Here is a 22,232-nt window from a genome sequence, read left to right as displayed (position 1 = left end):
GTCACAATGTTTAAGACAGAGTTGATCATCCATAAAGTGGTGTCATCTCTATGCCTGCAACTTCTAGAATGCCACTCAAATAAACCATAACAAATAAGGGAATATGTATGTAAGTATCTTTCATAATTATCAGCATTCTCGCTTCCATGGCAACACAGGTTATCTTCATTAGCTGCATATTCCTGTTAAAGTTGAGCAGTACATTTCCTATTAGTTCCAGCTCACCTGGTGGCCAGGTAATGAGGTTACATCTACATATTATCAGATGATTGTAGTTGAACACTTTCACTTTCATAATTCAAAGATGAAACTTTTGACCAAATAATAAATATACTGTAAATATTCAATGCGAATAACTGCTTTGGGTTTGTTTTGGTTTTGGTTGAATTCATATACTGCAAATCAAAATAAGGCCAGACCAATTTTATTTCTTGTTTTACGGATCTACCCGCCATATTTTTCCAAGAATAAGAGAGAAAAAATAGAAGTGAATTTTCCTCGCTCAGAAAAGCTAATCCTGTTGTTGTTATTGGCCCCCAAAAAACTAAAAAGAAACACTAGTTTAGATTTTTGGGGGTTTTTTTTTGCCCCATATAGACTTCATAAATTGTCAGAAGTAAAATGCTTTGAGCACTGGAATGGAATATTACTTTGATTGGTGATTTTATTTTTAATTTTGTTCCCCTCCTGTCGTTGGGTTTTCTGAGGACAACAATCCGTAAAACAAGAAATAAAATTGGTCTGGCCTTGGGGTTGCCATGGCTTTCATTGAATGTAACCTACAATACAATCATCATTATTTTGTTGTGGCTGATCAGTCACAAGGAAGTATTGTGTGCACCTGGAAAGTGTTCCACATGTCTTATGGCTTAAAAGTAGAATTTCCAACAAAGAATTGAATGATTGATTCTGTTTGAATCTGGACAAGACATTAAAACAAAATGTAAAATATCATGGAACTTTACATAATTCATTGAGCTGGTAATGATCTTAAAAGTGAATGTATAGATCAGACTATCATGGGTAATTTAATGTCTTCGAGGTAGGGGGACTAGCTAGCATGTGTTTCACCTGTTTCCCTTAAAGTGTTTTTTAGCACAGTGGTAAACATCTGAGGCCAGCATTACTTTCAGACTGACAAGCTGATCAAATGATCCTTAAGGCCATCAAGAATGTCCAAAATAGACCTAAGTGGAGTCATGAACTCTGTGTTGCAATCACCTTTGTATTGAGAATGTAAAACTGGTTGTTGGGGGAGACCATACTGTTGTTTGATGTACTTAATTCCGTGGTACGTATTACGATGCTTTACGAGGGAGGGCATGCAATGTCTTCCATTGATTTGTTACTATGCAATTGGCTTGTTAGATTCATTCACAATTACTGTTGTATATTACTGTATATTGAAAAAATACACTGCAACTTTTTTAAAAGAATAAAAAAATATATGACAATCAGTTTTTCGTTTCCTTTGTCCTGAAAGTTGGAGCACACATTGTAATGTTAACACAAGTAAATGACTACAATGCTTCTTGCAAAGATCTTACAGTTTTCCTGTTATCAGCAAATAGGAACTTGAGATATAAATATGGACCTCCAGCCAACTCTGCTTGTTACCGCTGACTAAAGACACCAGGTGCTCATGGACTTGATGTGTGGCATCATGTCAACTGCCTGCATTGACATTCATGTTGTCAATCACTGGATTATCTGGACCTAATTTGAGTGTTAACTGACCACCTCCATGTTGCAAGAATCTTGGTGTTAAACAACAAACAAAATACCATATACTTGCAAGACTGAAGGCAAGAATCCTGGCCCGTGTGTATTCTGAAACAATACTTTACCTCCCTAGCTGCAGACAGCTTCAGTGAAAATCTTTTGTTCCTGTACAGTCCACACTGGAGTGTGATAATGTTGCTTATCAACTGATACTTGTTTACAAGGTATTGTTTGAGTCAGGACTGAAATGTAAGACCCAGCTCTGATGTCTTTGTTTCATACATTCAAGGTCTCTGGAAACCATTTTATAGTGTTGAACACTTTAAGGCCTCGGCACATTCGGCAAACCTTGTATTATAAAGCAAAAACAATGTTTCAGCTACAAATACAAATTCAAGTACTTATTGAGTCCCATCAATGAAGAAAAAACCTAAATATCAGCCATCTAAAGCAGTCAGCCACAGTGACTTCCACTAAAATGGAACTGGTAATATTGATCACATACCTAATGTGTACCACTCTCAGACAACTGTAAACTGATCCTTGAAATATTCCTTTTCAAACACGTATCTGTATGAAATTCACAGTTCAGGAAGATCCAATCACCACATGAAGCCTCCCAGTTATATGAATAGGAATGTGTGCTGCAGTTTGATGGTTTGACAATTCACAAAATATGAATATTTTACTTTGGAAGTTTTGGGGTTTTTTTGGGTTTTTTTCAGTTCCAAATTTGAAAAAAACATATCACTTAGTTTATGAAAATAGATACCACCTAAAAAGAACTCAATGTTTGATCAAAGCTAACTCACTCCTTCCATGTGAAGCTGACACAGTGTGATGTCTGTACCCACATGGGGAACTCATCCCTGGTCCTTGGCATCACAAGCTGACAGTGTGATGTCTGTACCTACATGGGGAACTGAACCCTGGTCCTTGGTGTAGCAAGATGACACAGTGTGATGTCTGTACCCACGTGGGGAACTCAACCCTGGTCCTTGGTGTAGTAAGATGACACAGTGTGATGTCTGTACCCACGTGGGGAACTCAACCCTGGTCCTTGGTGTAGCAAGATGACACAGTGTGATGTCTGTACCCACGTGGGGAACTCAACCCTGGTCCTTGGCGTAGCAAGCTGACACAGTGTGATGTCTGTACCCACGTGGGGAACTCAACCCTGGTCCTTGGCGTAGCAAGCTGACACTTAAACAACTAGGATACCCATCAGTCTACCCAATAAAACTGTACTCATACAATCTGGTGGAAAATGAAAATAACAACATGACAAAGGGACTGTATAAATATGTATTTACACTGGCCAGCATGGACGGAATGTGAAAACACTATCACAGACATGGTATGTACACATAAGGAAGGTATGAAAGGTCCAATTTCCAATGCACTATATCATGATGCTATACCTGAACAACAAAACTTCATATTGTCAGTTGATTAAGATATTCATGTATCAATATCCTTATAAAATATAAAAGAACAAAACCCTTGTACACATAAAGCATTTGCACATGTTCAAATTGGAAAGTACTCCTTCAAATGAATGGTTTTTGATAATTCTGTAGAACTTAGAAGTTACAACAATCTTCCATTTCTTTCAGTGTCTTTAACTTTATAATACTGAATCTAATCGCTCTCTTGTGAAATCTGAAAACACAAAGTAAATACCAGTTGTTGTAAATATTCAGGATGTGTTTAAAAAACAAGGAACCCTTCTTGACATCCAGACAAAACATTCAAGTGTTCTTATAACACTGTGTTTACACTGTTTTGGGTTTTTCGGGGAGAATGACACTTGTGTCGCTATGACGACTGTCCAGATCTCTGACAGGGGCTTCAGTGGACTCTTCCTCCTGCCCAGCAGTCAAGAGTCGTGGGGCAGAGGAAGGCACAGCCTTGGCATTCATGTCAATGATCTCCTCCCCTTCCTTGTGGATTTCTTTGTGGGCAGCCAGCAGATACTTCCTCTGTTGTCTCCTCACTGAATCAGGGAGATTAAAAATCACACGTTGAATCATAGTCATCGACACAAATTCATCTATTTTAATAACATTATGTATCTGAGACAATTACTTCAAACATGAAACAAGAACATGTTTTACAGGCTAGGGATGTTACTATCTGACCACCATTGAACGTAAAAGTAGCACAGGATATGTGGATGTGACAACAAGGAAAACAGGTCAGACGCTCTTACCTTTCTCTCTGACGGTTGACTTCTGCACCTCTGGAAGGAGGAAACAGTGTACAAGGTCAGCTACAATCTCCTCTGACTCCAGCTGTGACCGTCTGAAAACACAATTTTTTGTGTAAGGGAAAAAATGACAATTGTATTTAATAGTAGGACACAATAATGTTGATCAGGGAAACACAATTATGTGGTTCAGAGACACAAATATTTGATAGGCATGCACAACTGTGTGATAGAGAAGCACAATAACATGTGTCATGGAGTGTGAATCTTAGTTTAGTTTGACGCCACTTCAGCAATATTCCAGCAATATCACAGCGAGGACAAAAGACATGGCCCTCACGCATTGTACCAATGTGTGGAACTGAGCACGGGCCTATGGATGACTCCTGAGTGTTTCTAGGACCTCAGTCCTGCCCCACAACGATGCACACATGGTATATGTGGTCTCACCTTAGGCAAGTGAGTGTGTTCAAAATTGCCTCTGTTCATCCGGTGAGTCATGTGACTATAACCTTCTAGCGCCTAAGAGGCAGCTTGGGTTATCCAGAGTAAAAATAATCAGATTCTGATTAAAGCATCCAGTGAGCAACTAGTCAGATGGATACTAGGTGCTATCATTATAAAGTGTGATGATCAAATGCTTTACCCTGCAGGCTACCTCACCACCCTATGTATCATGGAAACACAATCTTCATGTAGGTAAACTCAATCAAACCTTTGTTTGCAGTCTAAGACCTAAGGTGATCATAATAATCATACTCCTAGGTTTACACATGTCGTCATGACAGCTGCGTGGACACAGAATCCAGGGGTCCAGGCTACCTCTGCCACTGTCACCTGATACTGAAGCAGCACATCCCTACACTAAACGCTGTCAAACATTTTGTCAAATATTGAATTGTTTACAGCACACTGAACTCTCAAAAAGTGTAACATGAGATTGTTCTGAAAGTGGTGATTCTGGTGGCAGGTAGGTGCCTCTGTGTCCCAGCATTATTGTTCTTAATTAATCATTAAAGCTTGCTTTATTATCAAGACTCTCTCAACTACAGATTATGGACTAGAATAAAAAAAAAAAATCAATCAACGTGCTATGAGAACAATGTTCTGCAATCCGGGCTTAGCTGACTAAAATAACAGTCCGTTGAAAAAACATCTCCATTACTTCTGTTAGGGTCCTAACAGCAGTCAACTCAGGCCAGATGACAACCATCTTGGATGTAAAATGTATGTATGGTCTAATAAATATTTTTCTCACTCCAAATATGGGAACCTGTGTTGTATTCTATTTCATATCATAAACATTCACTGTCAAAAAGATGATAATTTTACTCCAAAATTTTAAAAAGCATCTTTCTATTAGCTGCAGTGAAATCGTGTGTCCCTCAGGTATTTATAACTTTGACCCATATTATTCACAGCAATCACTTTCAGGTTGATGTACTCAGGATCGAAAAGAAGTATAGTTGACAGATAAAGGATAACTATACATACATTGTTTCGGTAAACTGGTGCAGCTGGATGATCACATGTCAACAAACTGTTTATATGAGATCATGCAAAACCTCATCTGTGACAGGTCAAATTGTTCCATACATAAAAACTATCTGGCAAAACACATACGTGCTGTGTCACAACCTTAGTCATGATCATAAATATATTACATTGATAGAGTAAAACCATGCAGTTGAAATGATGCATTGCTAGAATAGGATCCTCTTTATAAAATAGCTTCAGATACTATATTGTCCTGACCACTGCATCAGAATTCATCTTCATATTATTGGGTTACTAAGTTTCAACTAAATCACGGGTAGGTTGCGTGGGGTTGTGTGCACAGCAGATTGTTATTTCCGGATCTGTATAAAAGACAAATACTCATGGTAATCTTAATCCCTGCATGTAAGACAATGCCTAGCAAAATCAAATTAGAACTGAAAAGGTAAATAATCTTGTGATCCTTAATTGCAAATATGACCTCTTTACTAAGTCGTTTTCCAATATTTGTTCGCACGAAGCAATACGATGCTGTTTTCTTACCCTGACAAAAAGTGAGACGAACGTATAACCATAACATCTACAGTTAAAGGACAAAACTGTCTATTATGGACTGCTTCACAATCTGGACAAATACGTCTATCCCAGACAAAACTGTAATAGACATATTGTACCATACGTTTCTGTCCACTGTTTGAAGAATATTCTGTCCACTGTTTGAAGAATAATGCTGTCAACGTACTTATCCTCAATTTCATATGCCACATCATTGATGGTGACGGCCATCTCCTGGATCTCCTGCCGGGCCTGCTGGTCTGCAGTGTTGTCAATGGAGCCAAGGATGATATCCTCCAGGAAGGTGTCCACCGAGTTCTGATGAACCTTCACTGTCTGGGCACAGAAAAACACAGCTGCATGTCCAGACACTTATGTTCATGCCTTAGATACATTTACAACTGAAAGTCCATTTTAATACTTTGTGTTAGGACATGCTTTCATAGGGATTTTCAAGTTTACGATTGATACAAGGGCAGTGGCCCACCCTAGATTCAGAAAATGGCCCATTATCAAAGTTCACTTTCCCAGTCCCTGCTTTCATGTCGATATTTTATTCATGGTTGCTTTTTGGTGCGACTGAGGCTTTGTCCTCACCTGTTTAAAGATCTCATCTTCTTCTCGTCTCCTCCTCTCCTCTACCTGTCTCCTCCCACTCTCCTCCGCCTCCCGGATGCGCCGCTGTCTCTCAGCTAACATGGAGAAGGCATGGATCCGCCTCTCCTCCTGCAGGCGTGTCAGCTCCTTGCTGAGGAAGTCAAACATGTCCCCCAGGCTGGAACCCTCAACCTGGCTGAGTGCCTCATCCACAAGAGATTCCTGCATCAAACACAGGTTAGAGTCAAACATGTCTCAACCAGACACAGAGGTCAGTCAAACATGTCTCCTGCATCATATACTGAAGACATTCAAACATGTCTCCATCTTACACAAAGGTCATCCAAACATGTCTCCTTCATCATACACAGGTTAGTCAAACACTTCTCCTGCATCATCCAAAGATGTCAGTCAAATATGTCTCTGTCAATATACACAGGTCAGTCAAACACTTCTGCATTGTACAAAGATGTTAATCAAATATGTGTCTGTCATCAGACACAGGGGTCAGTCAAACACTTCTGCGTCGCACAAAGATATTAGTCAAATATGTGTCTGTTATCAGACACAGGGGTCAGTCAAACATGTCTCCATCACACATAGAGGTCGGAGTACAACATGTCCCCTTCATTCACTATGTCTAGTGAATAGTGAATAATACACACTAATTGTAATTTACAAAATGAAGACCTGTTCAAGAGGAAAAAAAACATGGCCACAATTATACCACTAGTCTGTTTAACTGACAGTCCCTGAACCATGTTATTTTCCTTCCGCCCAGCTATTTCTGTCTGCAATATTAAAGCCCTAAATAAAGTTAGTCTAGATTTCGTCAGGTTCAGGTTGTGAACCTCCCATGTCACTGGAACTTGTTGTCAGTTTGACAGACATTATGTGTTTTTGTTAAAATTTTATACACTCAGAGACGACGGATGCTATCACTACATTCAACCAAAAGGCATCCCTGACTATGTAGTATATTGTCTGCTCCAGGGTATTATTATTAACAGAATGGAGATGTGGTATTCCAGGCATCCAAGGACAAAGACACTGGCATTTAGAAAATAAAATAACAAAGAATGGTTCTCAGGAGTCCAAGTCTCTGACATCAAGCTAAAAGAAGATGACCCATGGCTCACCTGATCGACACAGTGCTTCGTCCAGAAGTGAGATAACTACATGAACACAACCAATATCATCACGAGGAACCTTTAGCCACCATGTCCACCTTCACCTCTACCATATGCCGCAACATACAGACAGACAACAGAACTCAATCACTTGGGCTTCATAATTAATTCACCAGATTTCCACCAGTTCACTTCCAGATCAATCTCTACTGCATAATTGATCAAGTTCACTGTCTACTGGTCTGCTGCCATAGTCTGTCAGGCAGGACTATTTCTCAGTGTTAGATTTGGGGGAAATTTTGAGTGGGTCCAAATTGATGAAAGTAATGTTTCTGGACCCCCTCCAATGTTAAATAGATGGGCAGATGTAAAATAGAGGGTGTCCTCACTGAATTTGTTGAGTCCAAACACTCCAAAACCCTCTCTTGAGCCAACACTGATTTCTCACTTCTTATCCAGACTGTGAAGGAATCAGATTGACTGGTTATAAAGCACTAAAACAAAGGGGAGACAACTAATTTTGAAATACTGTCTGAAATCATAATCATCATCATTATCATCATCATGCTCCTCCTTATCATCATCAATCTGTTGTTAGTATTGTTGGATATTAATGTTTGTTGCTGTTGTTGTTGTTGTTGCTGTTGTTGTTGTATAGCAGCATGTCTTAATTTGACTCCTAACTCTACCCTGGTCAAAGGATTGGGGTTCTGCACTGATCACAAGTCAAGTCTGACAGTAATATATCTTTCTCGTAGAGTAAGGTGACAAACAATCATGAAGAACAACCAGAAGAGTTCTATGGATTCACAACTTCTTTAACATAATACAAGTAACGTTTTGGTGTAGCTTCTAACACTGTTATCAAGCAAGTGATGACAGTGTTAGAAGCTACACTGGAACCTGCACATATTATAATTAAGAAGTTGGAAATCCATAGAACTCTCCTTGTTAATCACACCAACCTCTAAATGCCACTCAGAGAAGTTAAACCATCATGACATCCAGTCCTGTGGTATAGTTTAATCAAGTGTAGGGTACTGGTGATATTACCATGGCTGCCCATGGAAATCAACATTGGTGCTGAAGGGGTTGTTATCAGCACAAATACTACAGAAATGTACCCTAGCCAAAGCAAATGTACAGAAACGTACCCAGTACCCTAAACAACAGACAAGTCCACTTTTCTGGTTTGTGGTGTTGTTCCAGATCGCCTGACTTTGAGTGCTTTCTGGGCATCCAAAATCATTTTATTTGCCATGTATTCTAATGCAGTGCCGACAACAGCCCCTTCAGCTAAAATGGCAGACACCTTCCCATTGCCTGGCTGTCCCTGTTACAAGGGGAGACATCTGACCTTGAGGACAATAGAGGCCTCTTGTTTGCAGCAACATTGGATGTGACGACACACAGAGTAAACAGCTATGTCCCTGCTACATTGTTACTCCAAGGGGAGACAACCCACCTTGTGTTCATGAAGCCGCCTCTGTCGCTGGAGAGCAATGGTGGCCTGCATCTCCTGTTTCTTGACAACCTGTTCAGCCTCCTGCAGGGCATGTGTGGACCGCAACTCATGGATCAGCTCCATCCTCTTCTCCTTGCCCTCGAACATCTGCACAACACAACCATGCTCTATCACTTGTCACACCTTGCTTGGAACAGATCTAGTCGTGTACTCTCATACATGGACAAGGGCACTACACTAGATACACATATCAGCACAGTAACACAAACGCATTCACTCTTTCATCAGTAATGGAAGGAAGGCAGGTCAATCAACATCCATCAATGGGAAACAAAAGAATATAAAAGAGCAACTTGACTGGGTTAGCAGATGTAAAGTCCTGGAATTACCAGCAAGCTATGTATTTAACTTAAGACTGTGTTTTGTCCAATGTAAACATAAACTGCTACAAGTCAGAAGCATGCCACAAGCATGCCATGAGGCATTCTCAAATACTTTAATAGCTCTAGATCTTAGACAGCAATGATTTATTTTGATACATCAGGAAATATGGTAGCTGTCATCTTACCAAAGCTTAGATAACAAGCACTAATTCTGTTTTAAATGTGGTTCATTCCCTTTCTGTTCACCTTGAAAATAGCCAAATCTGTCGAGTGAATCATACTGCGCACTAATATTGTTCACATGATCTTCCAAGTGTATGTCATTGGGTTTTCATCAATGAAACATTGTCTATGGGTACGTAATAAACCTTCTTCTTCTAAGTCTGCTGTTCAGGCACTGGGAACACATGCTTCCCATCCAACACAAATACAACCACATTATACACAGGGAGTTTTAGAATCCACATAATGCTGCTCAGTTCATGACTAGTGACAGCTGTAGCATAGACTTCTGAGACCAGATACACCAAAACAAAAATATTTAGCACTGAACTTGCTTCACTTGGTTGTCAATGGGTAAGGTCCACGGGTGAAGTGAATGTGCAGTAACAGAAAGACTTACCATGTTCTGGATGGCTCGGCCTCGGATGACCTGCTGGAGGAAGATGGTGGCCAGCTCCCTTTCCTCATCCACCTGAAAACATTATCATCACTTTAGTTTTTATCATCCCTGCCGTCATCATCATCACTGGTGACAGCAACATAATTGTCATCCTCATGTCACATCATCTTTTAGTTTCTATCATAACTGTCACTTCCATCATCATCATCATCATCATCATCATCATCATCATCATCATCATCATCATCATCATCATCATCATCGTCATGACTGATTTCATGCATGTACATGTCAGTCTGTTTGAGGGAAAACATTCAAGCTAGTAATGGCTGCTTTCACACAGGTTGCAGCAATAACAGTTGGGATGAACACGTCTGTGGAGCAATGGGACGTGGCATAACAAACAGGTTCTCCAGAGACTATAGGGCTCTCCTTCCCACAGGAATATGTAGTCGAGGAGAATGAAGAAACAGAACAGCTCCTACCTCTGATGGCACCTCAACTGAAGGTGTGGGTGGGCGAGGTACTGGCTTCTCAATCTTCTGGAGGAATCGCAGGGGTTTGGCCATCTCCTCCCCTCGGTTCTTGGCCTCTTTGATGGACTGCATCACAAAAAGGAAATCTATGCATTGTGACTCACTGTCTACATACATGATTCACGCAAGAACTGATCATCATCAATACCTGACTGGGTGATACACAGGACTATTAGGAAGACTTTCTGCTGCATCAACACACTGTGTCTACCCACCTAATTCATTGAATCACTTGTCATCAAGACTTGACTAGTTCAGATTGTCTCCTCCATCTACACCATCTACAGATACAACCACTGTTTTACTATGACCAAATTCTAAATGTTGGCAACTCTAGTCATAATCTTCAACTGAGGTGGAACACCCAGGCAATTACACTTTAAATGTGTAAGCTGAAAAGTCAAAACCAGGGTAATCTTGGATTCAAACTCAAAATCTCAGAATCCTACATCAAGTAAGGGACATAATTGAACATCCCATGTGGCCAGCCTCCTACCTCATGCATCTCCATCAACTCCCTTTGCTGGCGGTACTTGCGCTTGATAAAGCCAGCCTTGGTGACTGTCTTGGGTTTGGGGGCCTTCACCCTTGGCTGCATCACGAAGTCAGGCAGGGACGCCTCCAACTCCAACAACCCTGAAGGAGACAACAACACTGCTTACAACAGAGCAAAATAACATACACAAAATATATCACAATTACTGCTGACCACACAATGTAATCAGTATTCCAGCTATCTGAAAGTGGCTTGAAAAAATGAGAAACCAGTGATTATAATAATGTGAGCAAACATAAGACTTACTAAGAGACTGAACACAAAAGTCAGTGAGTCTTTTCAAACAACAACCTAATTTGCTGGTACCTGTTTAAACAGAGGATGCACCAAGAAAAAACGTATGTTTGAGGATCAGGTTTAAAGAATCTCAGTATCCAAATGTCTAAGAAATATTTCCTTAATATTGTATACAAAGTAAACTGATACCAACCTTGGTATGTGGTAAGATGCCTGCTCTTAACAACAAACTGTTCCGACCCACGATCAATGAAGATGCCAACTCGTGTCTTGGGGGCATAGCTCTGAGATGCAAAGTCAGAGTAGTCTTGAATGACGTCACGACGCTGAAGTTTCCCCTCAACATGTTCACGTTTACCAGTGAGTTTCCTGATCACTGAATTTAACAACAGTAATAACAATGACAACAGCTAAAAATTCAGTTGTTGTGATCATTTTTTTTTTTTTTTTGCATCCTCTGAAGACAAAAAAACTTAGCAGAGTGTGAAACTCAAAATGCTTCTTTGACTAGGTGTTTCTAGGTATTTGTGCAAACTCCGGACAAATTCTGTTTCTTAAGGTGAAAACAAAGCTGAATTACGGCAGGGACCTCACAAGTCAATATTGATAAGTCACCTGAATGTTTCAACATTCACTGATTTGTGTGTTGATGGAAGGTGCCTCTCCAACCTTTATTTTGTTTAAGCTTCTGTCTTTTCACAGTAATACTTACTTTTGATGTGCTCATTCCTGATTTTCCGTACACGGTGTTCCTTCTCTCTCTGTTTCTTCGACCTATGACGAAATTGAGATGGCAAATAAAGGAGGGAAGGGAGAAAACTGCTTCACACTCGACAAATTATTTCCCTTAAACTATGATCATCACATTTTAAAACCGTTTGCAGTTTATCATGGGGGAAAAATATCAAATCAAACTCATTAATACAATTGTTAAATGTAAGTTTTGGTTGAACTATCCAGGATCTAATTGAAAGTATCCATCAACACAACTTCCATAAGCCTGCAAGTTTGATGGTATTTGTGAGTGGCACTGACCAGAGTTTATCAAGTCTCTTGATGTTGAGTTCCTGGTGATTCTCCTCTCGTTGTTTCAGCAGTTTCTTCAGCACCTCCAGCCTTGCCTCCTGCAGTCTGAACACAATGTTACGTGTGAGTAGTTTCAGTGGAATCAGTAGAAACTGTGTTGTTATCAACATATCCAGTAGCTGGAAATGCTAAATCTGCTGGGTGTCAATCACTGTCAGGCTAGATTAGAACAGCGTAAACTGAAGAATGTAGAGTCATCCAGAAGCGTTCGGGACAAGAATTAATATCTTCTTATCTGATACTTATACTACTGCTCTGTACACTAACATGGCCAGCTTTTTTGATGAGGTAGTAACAGTTGGTTAAAATATCAAGGTACAGTTGAAATCAGAAATGTCAAAGTATCTTTCCAGATTCCTTCCTTACTTTTCAATCTCCTGTTCTCTCAGAGCCCATTCCTTTGTTTCCATCTCATCCATCATGCGACGTCTCTTTTCTAGCTGAGATGTATCGCTCAAGGGTGGTAGAGTTGCCTCCCATGCTCTCTTAGCTCGTGCTCGTTCTATCATCTCGACCTCAGCAAGACCAGCTGGGAGACCTCGACCTAAGCAGATTCCAATATGTCACATACGGTGTCACGCTGGGGTATCATTACCCTAAGTCAGTGAGTCCCATCGACTGTTGTCTGGTGTGTTAAGTCTGTCACGCTGGGGTATCATTACCCTAAGTCAGTGAGTCCCATCGACTGTTGTCTGGTGTGTTAAGTCTGTCACGCTGGGGTATCATTACCCTAAGTCAGTGAGTCCCACTGACTGTTGTCTGGTGTGTTAGGTCTGTCACGCTGGGGTATCATTACCCTAAGTCAGTGAGTCCCACTGACTGTTGTCTGGTGTGTTAGGTCTGTCACGCTGGGGTATCATTACCCTAAGTCAGTGAGTCCCACTGACTGTTGTCTGGTGTGTTAGGTCTGTCACGCTGGGGTATCATTACCCTAAGTCAGTGAGTCCCACTGACTGTTGTCTGGTGTGTTAGGTCTGTCACGCTGGGGTATCATTACCCTAAGTCAGTGAGTCCCATCGACTGTTGTCTGGTGTGTTAGGTCTGTCACACTGGGGTATCATTACCCTAAGTCAGTGAGTCCCATCGACTGTTGTCTGGTGTGTTAAGTCTGTCACGCTGGGGTATCATTACCCTAAGTCAGTGAGTCCCACTGACTGTTGTCTGGTGTGTTAGGTCTGTCACGCTGGGGTATCATTACTCTAAGTCAGTGAGTCCCACCGACTGTTGTCTGGTGTGTTAGGTCTGTCACGCTGGGGTATCATTACGCTAAGTCAGTGAGTCCCATCGACTGTTGTCTGGTGTGTTAGGTCTGTCACGCTGGGGTATCATTACCCTAAGTCAGTGAGTCCCATCGACTGTTGTCTGGTGTGTTAAGTCTGTCACGCTGGGGTATCATTACCCTAAGTCAGTGAGTCCCATCGACTGTTGTCTGGTGTGTTAAGTCTGTCACGCTGGGGTATCATTACCCTAAGTCAGTGAGTCCCATCGACTGTTGTCTGGTGTGTTAAGTCTGTCACGCTGGGGTATCATTACCCTAAGTCAGTGAGTCCCATCGACTGTTGTCTGGTGTGTTAGGTCTGTCACGCTGGGGTATCATTACCCTAAGTCAGTGAGTCCCACTGACTGTTGTCTGGTGTGTTAGGTCTGTCACGCTGGGGTATCATTACTCTAAGTCAGTGAGTCCCATCGACTGTTGTCTGGTGTGTTAGGTCTGTCACGCTGGGGTATCATTACCCTAAGTCAGTGAGTCCCATCGACTGTTGTCTGGTGTGTTAGGTCTGTCACACTGGGGTATCATTACCCTAAGTCAGTGAGTCCCACTGACTGTTGTCTGGTGTGTTAGGTCTGTCACGCTGGGGTATCATTACCCTAAGTCAGTGAGTCCCACTGACTGTTGTCTGGTGTGTTAGGTCTGTCACGCTGGGGTATCATTACCCTAAGTCAGTGAGTCCCACTGACTGTTGTCTGGTGTGTTAGGTCTGTCACACTGGGGTATCATTACCCTAAGTCAGTGAGTCCCACTGACTGTTGTCTGGTGTGTTAGGTCTGTCACACTGGGGTATCATTACCCTAAGTCAGTGAGTCCCATCGACTGTTGTCTGGTGTGTTAAGTCTGTCACGCTGGGGTATCATTACCCTAAGTCAGTGAGTCCCACTGACTGTTGTCTGGTGTGTTAGGTCTGTCACGCTGGGGTATCATTACTCTAAGTCAGTGAGTCCCACCGACTGTTGTCTGGTGTGTTAGGTCTGTCACACTGGGGTATCATTACGCTAAGTCAGTGAGTCCCATCGACTGTTGTCTGGTGTGTTAGGTCTGTCACGCTGGGGTATCATTACCCTAAGTCAGTGAGTCCCATCGACTGTTGTCTGGTGTGTTAAGTCTGTCACGCTGGGGTATCATTACCCTAAGTCAGTGAGTCCCATCGACTGTTGTCTCGTGTGTTAAGTCTGTCACGCTGGGGTATCATTACCCTAAGTCAGTGAGTCCCATCGACTGTTGTCTGGTGTGTTAAGTCTGTCACGCTGGGGTATCATTACCCTAAGTCAGTGAGTCCCATCGACTGTTGTCTGGTGTGTTAGGTCTGTCACGCTGGGGTATCATTACCCTAAGTCAGTGAGTCCCATCGACTGTTGTCTGGTGTGTTAGGTCTGTCACACTGGGGTATCATTACCCTAAGTCAGTGAGTCCCACTGACTGTTGTCTGGTGTGTTAGGTCTGTCACGCTGGGGTATCATTACCCTAAGTCAGTGAGTCCCATCGACTGTTGTCTGGTGTGTTAGGTCTGTCACGCTGGGGTATCATTACTCTAAGTCAGTGAGTCCCACTGACTGTTGTCTGGTGTGTTAGGTCTGTCACGCTGGGGTATCATTACCCTAAGTCAGTGAGTCCCATCGACTGTTGTCTGGTGTGTTAGGTCTGTCACGCTGGGGTATCATTACCCTAAGTCAGTGAGTCCCATCGACTGTTGTCTGGTGTGTTAGGTCTGTCACGCTGGGGTATCATTACCCTAAGTCAGTGAGTCCCATCGACTGTTGTCTGGTGTGTTAAGTCTGTCACGCTGGGGTATCATTACCCTAAGTCAGTGAGTCCCACTGACTGTTGTCTGGTGTGTTAGGTCTGTCACGCTGGGGTATCATTACCCTAAGTCAGTGAGTCCCACTGACTGTTGTCTGGTGTGTTAGGTCTGTCACGCTGGGGTATCATTACCCTAAGTCAGTGAGTCCCACTGACTGTTGTCTGGTGTGTTAGGTCTGTCACGCTGGGGTATCATTACCCTAAGTCAGTGAGTCCCATCGACTGTTGTCTGGTGTGTTAGGTCTGTCACGCTGGGGTATCATTACCCTAAGTCAGTGAGTCCCACTGACTGTTGTCTGGTGTGTTAGGTCTGTCACGCTGGGGTATCATTACCCTAAGTCAGTGAGTCCCATCGACTGTTGTCTGGTGTGTTAGGTCTGTCACGCTGGGGTATCATTACCCTAAGTCAGTGAGTCCCACTGACTGTTGTCTGGTGTGTTAGGTCTGTCACGCTGGGGTATCATTACCCTAAGTCAGTGAGTCCCATCGACTGTTGTCTGGTGTGTTAGGTCTGTCACGCTGGGGTATCATTACCCTAAGTCAGTGAGTCCCACTGACTGTTGTCTGGTGTGTTAGGTCTGTCACGCTGGGGTATCATTACTCTAAGTCAGTGAGTCCCATCGACTGTTGTCTGGTGTGTTAGGTCTGTCACGCTGGGGTATCATTACCCTAAGTCAGTGAGTCCCATCGACTGTTGTCTGGTGTGTTAGGTCTGTCACGCTGGGGTATCATTACCCTAAGTCAGTGAGTCCCACTGACTGTTGTCTGGTGTGTTAGGTCTGTCACGCTGGGGTATCATTACTCTAAGTCAGTGAGTCCCATCGACTGTTGTCTGGTGTGTTAGGTCTGTCACGCTGGGGTATCATTACCCTAAGTCAGTGAGTCCCATCGACTGTTGTCTGGTGTGTTAGGTCTGTCACGCTGGGGTATCATTACTCTAAGTCAGTGAGTCCCACTGACTGTTGTCTGGTGTGTTAGGTCTGTCACGCTGGGGTATCATTACCCTAAGTCAGTGAGTCCCATCGACTGTTGTCTGGTGTGTTAGGTCTGCACTGTTAATACTTCTTATCAAGCCTCATGGAAGAATATCAAGTTTTGACTGGTTCATGTGACTCTGATGAAATACCATGAACACCTGTCACGATCTGTGAGTGTGGAATACAAAAGTCGTATCATCCCGCCATGCCTTGGTGACCACACAAAACGAGAAAAGCATGCATCACCAAGCCTTTAGCGTAAGTTGCGCTGCATTGAGGTCAATTGATCAGCTGGTGTCAACATGGCAAGGAAATTTTTGCCACAACTCGATATGACGCATATTGTCTTCTTTTGATTTAGTAAAAACCTTTGGCTAGATAAATACATTATATGGGGTTTTTATTCAGATCGGGGAATACAACCATATTCAGGACTAATAAAACACAGTATTTCCCTCGACATGATGTGATAATTTGTAATATCACATCAGCAAATCAGTTGTATTCAAAATATTCACTGAATAAAAACTCAGAAAACACTTCTGTCTTGTTCAAACAGAACAGGATGAAGCCTCAGGACCAGCGATAAATCATTTCCATTATCCTGTGGACTAGATTTAAAGAAAACATTTTTCAATAAACTCCAGGACACAAGAAGCTTAAACTGATTCTTATCTCTCTCATCACTGTCTGTGTGTCTCAGAGTTTCTCTCACTGCTCCAGGATAAAAGGGATAAATATGGCCACTGACTTGTTTGTTAGAGTTTGTCAGAGTGTCAAGGTATGAATTTGGAGTACTATAGCCTCCTCCTGTCCATCATGGTACCAGTGTACAACTCACCATACAACAATGTGGCCAGGGTGAGCAGTTCAGGAGCCTCCCCGGGTCTCACCACATACTCAGGGGTGTAGGGGTCAGTCTGTGCCTCAGAGTCACGATAATCAGTCTGTGTCTCTACGGTCTTCACCAGAGGCGTTGGAGGTCTCTCCACCTGGGCCTGGTCAGGGCCAGCCAAGGGATCTTGTCTAGTAAGGAAACCAATGCTTTCTTATGAAACCATTCAATGTTTTAATTAAACTTTTAACAAATGGAAACAGCAGTCATTGTGATAGCATGGTCAGATATTGTGGAAAGAACTGGCGATATGCTCTGCCCTGGAATCCCATTTGGGAGGGACATGAATGGGGTACAAGGAACTGGGATATTAGCAGGGTGTAGTAGGGACCTGTACAACCCCGGGAAACCCTGGGGAAATACTCCACTTGGAAACTCCAGCATATGTTACAACATCGTACTCTACCTTGATGTGGCAAGCAGAACTTCAGGAGGAACTTGCTGCAGAAATGGGATGATCGGTCTGAAATAGAAGAGACATACTTGAGAGAACTGATAACACATGCATTTGCCAGACTGTATGACCAAATGACAAACTCTAGAAGATACATATGATCATCTTGTCAAATTCAAGCATTACAACCGAATCAGAACAAACCATGAACTAGTATTAATGGACATCAGATCAACGTTACCTCTTGAAGAATTTGTATCTGTTTCTGCCAGCAACTTCAGCATCAGCAAAATGCTTTGAAGAAACTTGCACAGACGGGTCATAGTTGAACCTAAACAGAGAAACAGTTGCGTTAAACTTACAGGCACAGTACCAGCATACTGAAGGATGCACTTGATATACATACCAAGGGGGGATTGTCTAGATCGCTGGGTTCTGTTTCATCATTCTCATATCCAGTAACAACAAATGTCAGTAACAACTTAACAAAACACTTTTATAAACAAAACTGGGCCCTGATTCACAAACAGTTACGAATGCCTTCTGAATCGGAACCCAGTTCATTTAAATAAAGGGGAAATGCATTCACGATTACCAAAACTTCTTGTGTTGATTTGTGTTGATATTTAAAGATGTCAGTGGACGCTCAAGTGATATTCACAATCATCATGACACCATGAAATGTTGTAAAGATTGTAAATTATAATATTTGTTGACAGACTTCTCTTACTAACTCTGAAGAAAAGACCAGCATAATGAGATCTGAGCACTTGACCACCATTCAAGTCTTACAACTGCCCATTGTGACGCTTTACTTAACAGCGACAATGGGCCAGTGTTAGTGTCAAATGCAATGAAGAATAGACCAATATAGGCATCCCTACATCTATTTGCAGTTACTGTTTTGGCATGTTCTCACTTGTATTTGATTTACAGAATAAGCACTTCAGACAATTAAAATTCTGTCTCCAAATTAGGTAGATTTACTCACGTTGTGTATCTGATGAGAGCTTCCCGCTGCTGGTCTGCATAGCCACGCCACTGTCGGGAGATAAACTTGGGCACAGGGTCTGTTACATCCAGGCGCATTCCAAACCTTGGGTGATGACGAAGCTCGCTGAACATCGTCTTGAAGTTGGGCACACGTTTCTAAAGGAGATTGTTACACTAAAGTTCACAAAAAGCAAATCACATGAAGAGGAGGAGCATCAAGCATTGTGATATATTATATTCACAGTTCATTGCATTCTAGGTTTGTGAAAACCATGCCATTAGTCTTGATAAGGATGTTGACTCCAGTGTGTATAGCCTAACTCTGAATGACAGCTAAACAAAACAAAATTAATTTCATCTTTGCCCACAGCATTTATTTTCAAAATTCCCAGAAATATAACTTAAAGCTTGCAATAACAATACTGATTTCAATATCAATCTAATGGCTGTGCATTATATTGAATATGGATATAAACATTTAAACTGAAAAATTAATGGGAAAATGCAAGAATGCCCTATACAATCTGTCTATTCACAAAATAAGTGTTTGGGGCTTGGAAATAATTCAGTTTAGGCAAAAGCAACCACTGAAAGACCATACAAAAAACTGCTGGGATACGGGCAGTTCCTGGGCACAGAAACCATTCACAAACACAAGCATAAATATATAAACAGAGCAGGTTTACAGTAATAATAACCTGAAATATATCAATTTTAGAAACTAACAAATGATAAAATATCCTTAAACTTTTGTAAAATGATAATATCAACTGTTACTGGCAAATTTCTTTCAACAGAATTGTAGCTTGTGATGTTCATTGTACTTACAACCCTGTCTGTGCTTGTGTGGGCTTTAAATGTTGCCCTGGCATGATCTCTCTCACTAGCCAGCACATAATGGTTATCTGCAACATGAAACTGAATGAATCAAGCTCTGTCACTAAGGGAAGTTGAATTTTTCAAAACTCAATTACAGTTCTATGTGTGATTGCTGAGATGAGTGAAATCTAAGTTTACAAAGCTGCTGGTGCTGAGCAAACACCTGCTTTTCTGTAAGTCATATCCCAAAGCAAGTTGATTTCAACATTCTGGTGATTTTGACGATTGCATTGGTAGCGCTATATCCGGGAAGCAAGTGCACAATTGGAGGGCACAAACAGTTTCATCGGTAGGGCAGATGCCCAGTTCCTGTCATGAGACATTTTACTAAGAATTGAAATCTGGAAGTTAAGATAATTTAAGAGCAAACAAACATCAATATTATTTACCCAACATCATTAATACCACTTCAGATGCTAAATCAATTGCCTGTATAACAAAAAATAAGGAGCGAAATTCAGCAAAATTAGTAGTTTGCTGGTGACAGGTTATGTATGCTAATCATCGAAAACACATACAAAACACCCAGATGTGACAAGCGGCTACAGTTTTGCCAACACGATGTCATCAATGCTATTTTTGTAGGAAACATGTGATATTTTTGTGTGACATAGACCAATATATCTTTATCACCCAAGGTCAGTGAAATCAAAACTTTAAATGATATTAAAGATAAAAGGTACGTTTTTTGCCTTACATCATCGAAAACCCCTAACACCGGGATACTGTGAAATTTAACGTTTGTGGTGTTACACATCCATTGTTGAAGGAAGAGTTTTGTTAGGCGCATTTCAAACCATAGCGGGCATATCTGTCCACACATCTGTCAAACATACTTCTACAACACTGGCATGGAAGTCAAAGGAGACTATATGGCGAAAATACTTCTGATGTCCAACAAAATTACTTGTAACATTGCAATCCGCTTCGTTGATCTATCTGTTTATTCGTTCATATTTAATTAACAGCTCTCACGAAACGACTTAAGACAATATCATGGAGCCCTTTACCGCATTCTAATTTGACAGAAGCATGAATGGTCCAAATTGTCTGTAAGCGGGTGGTAAACACGTACCGTAAACATTGGACTGTCAAACATAAAATCAAAATGCAATTCTACTAAAATCTAATTACATACCATACAGGTAGTCGTGGGTCCTGGATGGATTGACATTAGATTTCCCACGCAGTGTTTGTGTTTGAGTTGCCATTTTAATGTTTTCGAAGTACTGTTACTGTAGAATTTCAAGCATATCGTGGGCTCGAAGTATGTCCAGCCATTATCCACAAACAAGATGGCGGTGATTACGCAGTCCCCATGGTGACACCGAAATCTCGTTTGAGTTAAACACTACAATATTCCATGTTAAACCTTCACGTGGAGTGTATTTATTATATATCTTAAGTCTACATTAGAGAGGTAGAAATTATTTCAAATGAATACCCAAATGCTGGCAAACGGGACGAAGAGGACAGACTGGTTCTCTTATTGATTCGCGTCACAAGATTTGCGTTCTCAAGTAGACATGAGCCCAGTCGCATTTCACCAGCAATGCGCGTTTGTGGTGTTCCGATCCCTTCAGTCGCCTCATACGACAATCTTTGGTTGCTGAAGAGCTTTCCGAAATAATATATGAAAATGTACTACTACTGCTATTACTGTTGCTGCTACTGCTACTACTACTACTTGCCTTGCTTTGACTGTTAAAGCTATGACCATTCACCTCGTGAATGGAGTTTAGCCCAATATAAATGCACCTATTACTACTACTACTGCTTCTGCTTCTGCTGCTGCTATTATCTTCATTCATATGGAAAGTAATGCAGACAAGATATAATGGCGTAAATCGTCGTCTCTAAAATATATAGAGAGGGAAGTAGAAGGGCATGATTTCTGACTCAAAGTAGTGGTAGGCAGGTAGGTAGGTATTCCAGAGGATCATATTCCAAATAATGCTCATCCGTTAGCCCGAGACTACCAAAAATAAGGTTAGGACAAAAGAAAGTTCAACAACTGCGTTTGAAGCAGGTTCATGCTTCTAACTGGAACTGGATAAGACTGACGGAAAATGTAAACAAACTCTGATATCGGATGAACTAAGCTGTCCACTAGTCCTGTGGTCTGTCCTTACTAGGGAATCTATAAGGCTTCGTCCATCTTAACCCTGGCGGATCAGGCTTCAGATTTCATTTGTAACATTTTTCCATTTTATGTGACAGATGCCATGCATGTGGAATTTGATTTAAACATAACTTATGTACAAGTGAACGGGGATAGGGGACAAGGTTATCCAACTTGGACTACACGCTCCCTGATATTTACATACAGGCTTTTGCAATATTATACATCTGAGGTGGGATAGAGAGAACGTCAAAGAGAGAAGACAGGAAGGACTACAACTTATGCGGTCTCTTGAAAGGTT

The 22,232-nt window shown here is 41.5% G+C and overlaps 1 protein-coding gene across 1 annotated transcript; it reads right to left on the bottom strand.

Annotated features, from left to right (window-relative positions):
• Positions 1 to 3,014: 3,014 nt before the first annotated feature.
• Positions 3,015 to 21,144, bottom strand: LOC137286392 (cilia- and flagella-associated protein 91-like). The gene is made up of 18 exons (XM_067818234.1): positions 20,948 to 21,144; positions 19,759 to 19,835; positions 18,929 to 19,086; positions 18,179 to 18,268; positions 17,950 to 18,006; positions 17,490 to 17,674; positions 12,962 to 13,139; positions 12,545 to 12,640; positions 12,222 to 12,283; positions 11,703 to 11,885; positions 11,213 to 11,352; positions 10,666 to 10,782; positions 10,181 to 10,252; positions 9,176 to 9,322; positions 6,581 to 6,802; positions 6,171 to 6,319; positions 3,935 to 4,026; positions 3,015 to 3,718 (listed from the first exon to the last, which is right to left on the bottom strand). The coding sequence occupies exons 1-18, from the start codon at positions 21,018 to 21,020 to the stop codon at positions 3,498 to 3,500; spliced, it is 2,319 nt and encodes a 772-aa protein (XP_067674335.1). The 5' UTR covers positions 21,021 to 21,144; the 3' UTR covers positions 3,015 to 3,497.
• Positions 21,145 to 22,232: the final 1,088 nt, after the last annotated feature.

The sequence above is a fragment of the Haliotis asinina genome, chromosome 1 (genome assembly GCF_037392515.1).
Source record: "Haliotis asinina isolate JCU_RB_2024 chromosome 1, JCU_Hal_asi_v2, whole genome shotgun sequence".
NCBI lineage: Eukaryota > Metazoa > Mollusca > Gastropoda > Lepetellida > Haliotidae > Haliotis > Haliotis asinina.
This window is presented reverse-complemented; position numbering and strand designations above follow the sequence as displayed.